This window comes from Salvia hispanica, chromosome 4 (genome assembly GCF_023119035.1).
Source record: "Salvia hispanica cultivar TCC Black 2014 chromosome 4, UniMelb_Shisp_WGS_1.0, whole genome shotgun sequence".
NCBI lineage: Eukaryota > Viridiplantae > Streptophyta > Magnoliopsida > Lamiales > Lamiaceae > Salvia > Salvia hispanica.
This window is the reverse complement of record NC_062968.1, coordinates 42,232,597-42,243,181: the sequence shown is the minus strand read 5'-3', so window position 1 is coordinate 42,243,181 and position 10,585 is coordinate 42,232,597. Positions and strand designations below refer to the sequence as shown.

General features: G+C 38.8%; 1 protein-coding gene across 2 annotated transcripts; it reads left to right on the top strand.

Moving 5' to 3' along the window:
- The first annotated feature begins 2,829 nt into the window (after nucleotides 1-2,829).
- On the top strand, nucleotides 2,830-9,960 carry LOC125218211 (peroxidase 4-like). Of its 2 annotated transcripts, XR_007175904.1 has the most exons (5): nucleotides 2,830-3,069; nucleotides 3,163-3,354; nucleotides 3,669-3,837; nucleotides 4,095-4,569; nucleotides 9,874-9,960. XR_007175904.1 is itself a non-coding variant. In XM_048119837.1 (4 exons), exons 1-4 carry the CDS (start codon nucleotides 2,848-2,850, stop codon nucleotides 4,484-4,486), a joined length of 975 nt encoding a protein of 324 aa, XP_047975794.1. In that variant the 5' UTR covers nucleotides 2,830-2,847; the 3' UTR covers nucleotides 4,487-4,849. The 2 variants fall into 2 exon arrangements, 1 of the variants encoding a protein (XP_047975794.1); XM_048119837.1 differs by lacking the exon at nucleotides 9,874-9,960 and having other exon boundaries at nucleotides 4,095-4,849.
- Nucleotides 9,961-10,585: the final 625 nt, after the last annotated feature.

The window sequence follows — 10,585 nt, the reverse complement described above, 5'->3', positions numbered from 1 at the left end:
TTTACGACTGAAAAGTATATAAAGGAACTCAATCAATGATAAAACACTCTCATTAAGAATCAAATATTATGACGTGAGCAAAAATGCATCAAGTGTAATTCATGACATAGTAATATTTTTTGGGTTTTCCACGATTTAAAAACTTAGTTACTTTATTTCATTTTTAATTTATGAATATCACATTTCACTAATTTTTTACGCTCAAAATTCATTGTAAAACTAGTACTCCACTAAAAATGGATCCCAAACAACATTCACATTCTCCATTTACTTCTTTTCGCAATGTCAAATAATATCTTAAAATTTGTGCCAAATTAAAATGGTTCTTTAAATTGTGAACGAAATGAATAATAGTATAATACTACTAATTTCTTTCATACTACTAATTTCTTTCATTTTCTCAATCAAACTGATCTAGTTAATTAGAATTATGTAAAGAAATGAGAATTGTAAATAAACATATAAAGTTGTTGAATAAAATAAAGATACTTGTAAATTTTTGCTTCAAATAAAATTTAAATCCAAGTGTTATAATCATTAAATACGAGATACATCTACTGCAAATTTTTGTATCAGCTCATTAGATAAGTCATGCATTACTTATATAAACACACCAAAACACAACTAAGATACAAATATGACACTAGACACAAATTTTTGGTTGATAAGAATCTAACTTGTCTTAACATTTCAAACAATTGCATAGGTTATTTTATCATCAGAAACATAAATTTTTAATTTCACACATACACATAAAAGTGGAGTCAGTGACGAATGTAATTTGTATCGTCGAGAATTAGTTTATCGAAATTTGTATGCATCATATAGGGATGTCACTATGTCAATGCAGCCCAAAACATTGCTAAATTTAAAGAGTTAGAGCAGATAATTTTTAATTAACCCAATAAAATTATAATCCGATTAATCTACCCCAATTAATTAACAACTATCATGCATGGTCTTATTTAATGACTGTTGAAATTTCAAATCACATACTGCATTAGGAATTAGGTGTTGACAATATCGCTTAGAAAGAAAAAAATATATAAAAATGATAAAACAAGGATTGGTTGATAAGATTTGGTAGCAAATAATGTTGTATGTGACCAATTCGACTAATTTATTATTAATTTTCTACGTAAGTTATTTTGACTTTAACAGCGCAGCATAGACACGCATTCCTCCAATAATATTCTGTGAATGCATGTACAAAAATTCATGACAATCGCAATCACGTTAGCTGTGTTTGAGCAATTAAAAACTTTGAACGAAAGATAAACTCAAAAAGACAAACTTTGATTGAACAAAAATTAATTGGCCAGTTGTGATACTGATGTATTAACCGTCTCCCCAAAGACTTTAATTTGTTCGACTAGTTCAACTTTTTTATAAACATCTTTTGTTATATATATTTTCTTTAGATGCGGTGAATATTTTTTGAAACTGAATCTGTTCCTTGTAAATAAAGACATTTCTTTTTGACATATAATTTAAGAATAGTGTGTTAAATGGATAGTGGAAAAATTAAGAGAAAATAAAGTAAAAAGGAGAATTACTTTTTGCCAAAAATAAAATTAACTCAATTAATTTAGAACTTCTTAAAATAGAAAAATGACTCTATTAATTGAAAGAAGGGAGTTTATCCTAATAAATTAACTGAACCAAAACGTAGGAAAAAAAATTGTTGTGGGAGAGATTTTGAATTTCATTACCTTTAAACAGATTTCGGTCGAGTTGATTGAGATCTACTAAACTACAACAATCATGCAACAAGTGGAAGAAAATCTTGTAACGTGGGGAGGTAAAATTAATGATCCCATTGGCCAAAACTTAAATAAATTAAAGAAAAACACACAAAAGTCTAGGGAAAAGGTTATACTCCCTCTATCTCACATATTACCCCACTTTCATTTTAAGTCATTGATTTGAGAATGAATTTTTAATATAATTAAATTAATATTTTAAGTGTAACGAGAGACTATTTAATAATAGAATACTCAATTAACTCTAATACATTAATTAAATATCATGATTCTTACTTAAATAGAAATAATGTAAGTAGTTTGGGAAGAGCCGAAATAGAAAAGTGCGAGAAATATGGGATAGAGGGAGTATTAAGCTTTGACTCATATATTACTCACTTGAACACAATATTAATTTGCTTATAATATTCCAATCACCATGAACTTATCGAGTTTATATAATGTTTAAAAATTACATTTTATTTTATATATTAATTTTAGGATTTTTTTTTCTAAATATTAACTTACGTATGAGATTTGGTACTCTGAAAACACTAGTAGAAGTGTTATTGTTTCAATTGATAGAAAAAAAGTGATGGATGTTACTTCAATTGTAATTTAATAAAATCATTATTGACTATAGTACTACTCATGTACTACAAAATAGTGTAACACACATTAATGCCTTGGATTTTTATTCTAACTGTGCAAAGCATCATATGTACTTCTATCGCTTCACTATAATTAGTACTTATATTTGTTTTCACTTAATTTATAACTAGCGAAATATTATTATTTCATGAAATTAACTGATGAAATAGGCTAACGACCCGACAAGGCTACCCAACTTGATTATATGGTTGAAATCCAATTTTAATAGTACAAATTTTGACAATTTCTCCACCTGCCTCTCAATTTAATTGCATTGCATTGCATTGCTTTGTCGTCCAAGTAAACGTGTTTTACCTCGTAATTAATCATTAATTTGACATAATCGTCGATTTAATAATGCTGACATATTCATAATCCATGCAAAATGCTCCTATATATACACACACAACACATAGCTAGTCTCAAACTCACAAGTCACAAACCCAAATTAAGAATGGCAGCTTCTTCAAGATCAATAGTGGTGCTCGCCGCTTTATTCGCGACGGCGGCCCTCTTAACAAGCGGCGCGTCTGCTCAGCTGAGCACCGGCTACTACAAAAAAACATGCCCCAAAGTGTTTGACACCGTTAAATCCGTCGTCAAGTCTGCCATCGATAAGGAGAAGCGCATGGGCGCCTCACTCCTCCGTCTCCACTTCCACGACTGCTTTGTACAAGTACAATGATTTACGAATTTCATAGTAGTATTTTTTTTGAATTAAATTTTACTACATGGTCATTACTAATTATACTTATGAAAATACTAATAGGGTTGCGATGGATCAGTACTCCTAGACGACACATCGTCGTCACGAGGGGAGAAGACTGCGAATCCCAACGTTAACTCCATCCGGGGTTTCAACGTAGTGGACGACATCAAATCTAAGGTGGAGTCTGTCTGCCCCGGCGTTGTCTCCTGTGCGGACATCTTAGCCATTGCGGCTCGTGATTCCACCGTTATTGTCAGTAACTAATTCATGTTTATAAATTAATTACTGCTCTCTCCGTCCTCCAGTTTTCCATTTTGGTCTGTCCCATATTAATTGTCTCACTTCACTCTTACCATTTTTTTTTATTGACTTCACATTCGACCAACTAATTTTCACACATATTTTATTATAAAAGTAATACATAAAATTAGGACCCACAAATCACTTAACTTTTCAACTCACTTTCTCTTACCTTTCTTAAAACCCATATCGGGCCAAAGTGGGACACATGTCAGGGGATAGTGGGAGTACAAAATTAAGAACTAACAGAGAAAATATGAATGCAGCTTGGAGGACCCACATGGGACGTGAAACTAGGAAGAAGGGATTCGAAAACAGCGAGCCTCGCCGCCGCGAACAGTGGCGTTATTCCACCACCAACCTCCACCCTCAACAACCTCATCAATAGGTTCCAAAACCTAGGACTCTCCACTAAGGACATGGTCGTCTTATCAGGTTTCATTCATGATCATAATTAAATTATACTCACTCCGTGCATAATTAAATGTCACATTTTTGTTACTCGAATAGTAAAAATGAAATAAGATAATTATTGATGGACAAATGAAAAAGGAAAATTGAGTTATTCAATAATGGATAGAGATGTTAAAGTGGGTTCAGAATTTGAGACCTTTTTCCTAAAAAATAACTCCTATTTGACTAGTATCTCATTTAACACAAGTGATAGCGATATGATATGATGTGACGTGTAGGGTCACACACGATAGGGCAAGCGAGATGCACGACGTTCAGAGGGCGCATCTACAACGAGAGCAACATCGACGGGTCATTCGCTCGCACGAGGCAGGGATCCTGTCCTAGAACAAGCGGCTCGGGAGACAACAATCTCGCCCCACTCGACCTCAAATCTCCAACCTTCTTCGACGCAAGTTACTACAAGAACCTCCTTGACAAGAAGGGCCTCTTACACTCTGACCAAGTCCTCTACAACGGCGGCTCCACCGACAACCTCGTCGAGGCCTACAGCAAGAACCCCAAAGCCTTCGCCGATGACTTCGCCGCAGCCATGATCAAGATGGGCGATATTAGCCCTCTCACCGGATCCAGCGGAGAGATTAGGAAAAACTGCAGGAAGGCCAACTGATCACAGTGATTGAATCCCAACAATAAATCTCTTTTGTGTGTGTCTCGAGTTTTTTTTGTCTTTCTTTTTAACATCAAAAGAAAATGTTTTTTTAACAAAGGAATGTCGATTTGGCGACTTTGTATTGGTTTCTGTATGTCGGGTTTGATAGTTTGTCAAGTGTATTAATTGTTGGAAATAGAATATTGGGGTCTCAAGAATATTGGTAAGAGGCACTTTAGAGTTTCAAGGAATATAACATTAATAATGTTGTAGTTCCAAGTGTATAGTTTCTAGATGCATTTACTTCTCTAGTATTATAAATTGGATGTACAATGTATCACAATATCATCTCAATGAAATACAATTCCAATTCCAGTTTTATCATGGTATCAAGAGCAGCAACGGTTCTGTGGTTCAATCGAACTCAGAATTAAGATTCATCATTGTTCAAACCTTCCCAAACCTTTCAACTACAGATCCGGCAGAAATCTTTCAAACCTACACCCAAAAACAGCCAAAATCAAGTGAGTATCATTCAACATGACAAACACCTTTGAAAACGTCTCAACTGGATTCAAGTTCGATGGGAGTAACTTCCCTGTTTGGGCAAGAATCATGCGAATCAACGTTGGCAGTCGAGGGAAAATCCATCATCTCGAAGGAGATGAGGATCCTCCAAAAGCCGACGACCCAAAGTTCAAAATATGGCAGGAAGCAGATTTCACGGTTTTCTCATGGTTGATCCAGAATATGGATCAAAAATTGGTGATTCAATTCGCTCAACATCAGACAGCAAAGGAGATGTGGAAAAGTCTCAACACTACATTTGGAATCAGGGCTGACCCTGTGCAAGTTTACGATCTGGAAATCAAGGCGAACAAGTTAGTTCAAGGGAACGAGTCCCTTGAAAGTTACTGGAGCGATTTACAAAATCTGTGGGTGAACACAGATGCCCGGAAACCTTGTCCGTATGATTGTTGCGACAAAGCAATCAATACTTACCGAAAGGAACAAGAAATTAAACGCCTTTACCAATTTCTTGCCGGATTGGATGACAAGTATGACAACCTCGGAAGGGAGATGTTGAAGGATGAACCGACTGCCGAGACAGCCTTCGGCATCATCAAACAAGAAGAAGCAAGGGCTGGAATCTGGAGACCGACTGCCAAGCCCACCAACGCCGACATAGGCGCGGGCTTTGGTGCTCGCCAGGGAGCACCGTCGCCTCAGTTCGGCGGCCAAAACAGAGCAACGCAGCCACCGCCGCCTCATCGGGGACCACCGCCACCACCACAATCTCGCAACAATTCTTCAAACCGGAGAGGAATCGACAAATCAAAGTTGTATTGTACCCATTGCGGGATGACGAAGCACACCAAAGAAACGTGTTTCAAATTGGTTGGATTTCCGGAATGGTGGGAGGATGGGCATAAACTGAATCGGAGCTCAACCGGAAAAGGAAAAATGGCGGTAGGGAGAGAAGAGGGCAACGGATTTGTTGCCCCGACGGACAGCCAAGGGGCTACCCACGCCGGAAACGATGGCGGCGGATCGGTGGAGGTCTCGACCGGCGGCGGGTGGTGGGGCGTGAATGGAGGAGGCGATGACCAAGGAGTGGAGGCGGCGAGAGGTTCTGCCTCGTTTTCTAAGGCTATTGAAGGTAAAGGGTTTGGGGCTTTGCCCTCAAACCCTTCCACTTTTCATAATTATACTTCTGCCCCCACCCTTTTACATGACAGACCCCATAATTATCCTAAATCGTTTGATAACCCCAGAATTAGTGTTAAGTGCCATAACACCCCTATTTCGATCCAAAATCGTTTTTCTGTGTTGAGAGATAATCCCGAAATATCCACTGCATGTAAAGTCACAAAAATAGATCCGACAGATGAAAAAGGGTGGATTTTTGATTGTGGGGCAACTGACACAATGTCCTACGATAGGTCCGACTTTGAAGAGTTGACTAAATCGAAAAGGATTTACATTGAAACAGCCAATGGGGAATTTACACCTGTCGAGGGATCTGGAACTATTCAGATATCACCATCCTTGAAAATTTCAAATTGTCTATTTGTGCCGACTTTGTCTCAGAAATTACTATCTGTCAGTCACGTCACACGAGAACTCAATTGCACTCTCCTAATGCATCCAAAATTTTGTTTTCTACAGGATATCCGGACGGGGACGACTATTGGGCGTGGCACTGAGCATCATGGGTTATACTATGTGGACGAGACGGCTCAAACTGGCAAAGGAATGCTGGCTCACGGAACTTCAGAACGGGAAGCTTGGTTATGGCATAGGCGGTTAGGGCATCCGTCTTCTAGTTATTTAAAAATTTTATTTTCGCATCTAGATACAAATTCTGTTTTGCACTGTCAGACTTGTGTTTTGGCTAAGAGCCACCGACAATCTTTCAAACCCAGTAATTCTAGAGTTGATGATATTTTTTCCTTAATTCATTCTGATGTGTGGGGTCCGTCTCCAGTTGTGGGTGGAAATGGTTTTAGATATTTTGTTTTATTTATTGATGATTGCACTCGCATGACATGGGTGTATTTTCTTAAAAATAAATCAGATGTCTTTTCCAAATTTTCTTACTTTTACACAATGATCCTCACCCAATTCAAAACAAAAATTAGGATTCTTAGGTCTGATAATGGGGGAGAGTTTGTCAATACCCAAATGAAAGAATTTTGCACCACCAATGGTCTAATCCATCAAACTTCATGCGCCTACACCCCCGAACAGAATGGAGTAGCCGAAAGGAGAAACCGAATAATCCTTGAAATGACCCGAGCCATCATCCTAGATTCAAAAGTACCAAATTTTTTCTGGCCGGAAGCCGTGGCTACATCGGTTTACACCCTCAACCGCCTCCCTACCAAAGCCCTTGGCCTTAAAAATCCCATCCAGATGTTATCTAGCATGTCCAAAGTTCCTCCACCCCTATCTCTTAAGCCTCACATTTTTGGTTGTTCGGTATTTGCCCATGTTCCAAAACACGAGCGGACAAAACTGTCCCCGTGTGCGACCAAATGTGTTTTTGTTGGGTATGGGGTCAATCAGAAAGGGTATAGGTGCTACGATCCAAAAACTCGTCAAGTGATTACCACAATAAATTGCACCTTCTTAGAATCTGAATTTTTCTACACTACCCAACTTACCAGTCAGGGGGAGAGGGAAATAACTAGTGTTGACTCGATAAGTTGGCTGCTTATGTCAAATAACCATAATCCCACTAAAGGTCCACCAGAGCCAGATAATACTGCCGCCGAGTCTGTCTCAAACACATCTCAACCTGTGGTTCAAGGTGGCGCTCCAACACCGTCCTCTCCGATATCTGAGGTAAACAATCTTGTCGAGAACTTTGTTACTGCTACTGCTGACCCTGTCAATACAGAAGAAAGAATGGAAGAGATTATAGATGAAGATACGGGGCGGTATATTATGCCACCTCGGAGTACCCGTGGTATTCCTCCCAAAAGATACACACCAGAGAGACCAAGTAAACGGGAAAGATACCCAATTGGAAGTGTGGCAAAGGCAAATCTAACAAAACTGGCAAGAGCTTTTGAGGCAGCCTTATATGGAGAAGAAGAAATCCCACAGACTGCGAAAGAAGCCCTAAAGATCAAACACTGGAGAGAAGCAATGATGGTAGAATTGAGAGCCCTGGAAAGAAATAAGACGTGGAAGAAATGTCGGTTACCAAAAGGGAAACGAACTGTGGGGTGCAGGTGGGTCTTCACCATCAAACGAAGACCTGATGGAACCATCGAGAGATACAAGGCTCGCCTCGTGGCTAAAGGTTATACTCAAACCTATGGAGTTGATTACTCTGAAACCTTCTCACCAGTGGCAAAAATGAATACTTTCGAGTTCTGCTTTCTATAGCTGCAAACAAGGATTGGCCCCTGCACCAGTTCGATGTCACCAATGCATTCTTGCATGGTGAACTGAAAAAAGAAGTCTACATGGAAGCTCCGCCAGGTTTCGAAGATGACTTTGAAGATGGAGAAGTCTGCCAATTGAAGAAAACCTTGTATGGGTTAAAACAGTCTCCGAGAGCTTGGTTCGGGAGATTTACAGAAGCCATGAAGAAGTACGACTATCTGCAGAGTAATGCCGATCACACTCTATTCTTGAAGAAGAGAGAGGATAAAATCACGTGTCTACTAATCTATGTCGATGATATGATCATCACAGGAGACGATTTTGAAGAGATAGAGCAGCTTAAGAAGAATTTGGCGACAGAATTCGAAATGAAAGATTTGGGGGCACTCAAGTATTTTCTGGGAGTTGAAGTCCTAAGATCAAAAGAGGGAATCTTCATAAATCAGAAGAAGTATACATTAGATCTGCTGGCAGAAACTGGCATGATGGAATGCAAGCTAGCAGTCACGCCAATTGCTGTTAATCATGGGCTTCAAATCACAGAAGGAGCTAATTTGGCAGATAGGGAAAGGTATCAAAGACTGGTAGGAAAGCTGATTTATCTTTCACATACCAGACCTGACATAGCTTATGCAGTTAGCGTGATAAGCCAGTTCATGCACCAACCTCAAGATGATCATCTAGAAGCAGCATTGAGAGTCGTTAGATATCTCAAAGGAACTTTTGATCATGGGATAATGTTCAGACGTGGAAAACATCTAGAAATCCATGGTTACACAGACGCTGACTGGGCCGGAAACCCGATTGACAGAAGATCCACTTCAGGCTACTTCACGTTTGTCGGAGGGAATCTGGTCACCTGGAAAAGCAAGAAGCAAAAGGTCGTAGCATTGTCAAGTGCAGAGGCTGAATTTAGAGGAATTCGGAATGGATTAACTGAAGTTTTATGGCTTAGAAGATTGATGGGTGAGCTAGGTTTTTTATCACAGAAGACCTGCCAGATTTTTTGTGATAATAAAGCCGCGATCAGTATCGCAGAAAATCCAGTTCAACATGACCGAACAAAGCACGTTGAAGTAGATAGACATTTTATCAAGGAGAATATTGAAGGGGGAATTATTGAGTTCCCATTTGTTCGGTCTAAAGATCAACTTGCAGATATTCTGACAAAGGCAGTTGGAGCAAAAGATTTCTCACAGGCTCTTCGCAAGTTAAGTATCGGAAATCCCATAACTTAACTTGAGGGGGAGTGTTGGAAATAGAATATTGGGGTCTCAAGAATATTGGTAAGAGGCACTTTAGAGTTTCAAGGAATATAACATTAATAATGTTGTAGTTCCAAGTGTATAGTTTCTAGATGCATTTACTTCTCTAGTATTATAAATTGGATGTACAATGTATCACAATATCATCTCAATGAAATACAATTCCAATTCCAGTTTTATCTAGTATTATAAATTGTGTGTGTCTCGAGTTTTTTTTGTCTTTCTTTTTAACATCAAAAGAAAATGTTTTTTTAACAAAGGAATGTCGATTTGGCGACTTTGTATTGGTTTCTGTATGTCGGGTTTGATAGTTTGTCAAGTGTATTAATTACTTCTCTCAATTTTATTGTAATTTTGTTATTTATTCCCTTTCTTCTTGTGTTTTGTTTTGGTACGACAAACAAATAAAATTAGAGGGCGTTAATTCAGAAATTAAAAAAAAAGTTTAAGTTATGAAGTAAATTTATTAATAATGGTAATTGAAGGAAATTTAAATGCAACACATTTCCAGATTCTCCTACAACCAGTAACGGACCGATGACCCCACCATCATTCGACGGTGTATCGGGAATGCCGATAATAGGCCATCGACCCCACGGTGCCGGCGGCTCTTCCCAACCAGCCACGGACAAGTCGACAATCTTCTTTTGACTTAAATAATATTAGTGGTTAATTGAGAAAACATTGGAATTGAGGTTTGTGGGTCTGTTATTTATTTATTTGAAGTTAAAGTCCTATTAACCACAAATTCACTCTTAGAGCATCATCAACGCCAGACTTTCGCCGGGCGTCGGACCGCCGTCACCGACGTCCGCCATTGTGCGATGTAGAGGGGCGGATTGACGTCCCGCGCGGACACGGGAGTTCCGCGGGTATCTTGCGACGTCCGTAGCGACGATGGCGGGACGTCCGCCGCTGTGGCATGCGGACAGACGTCCCGGGCGGACGTCCGATA

Coding starts and splice junctions, on each gene's coding strand:
- LOC125218211 (XM_048119837.1), top strand. CDS start 2,848: ATGGCAGCTTCTTCAAGATCAATAGTGGTGCTCGCCGCTTTATTCGCG. Junction 3,070..3,162: donor TCCACGACTGCTTTGTACAA/GTACAATGATTT, acceptor AAATACTAATAG/GGTTGCGATGGATCAGTACT. Junction 3,838..4,094: donor GGACATGGTCGTCTTATCAG/GTTTCATTCATG, acceptor TGTGACGTGTAG/GGTCACACACGATAGGGCAA.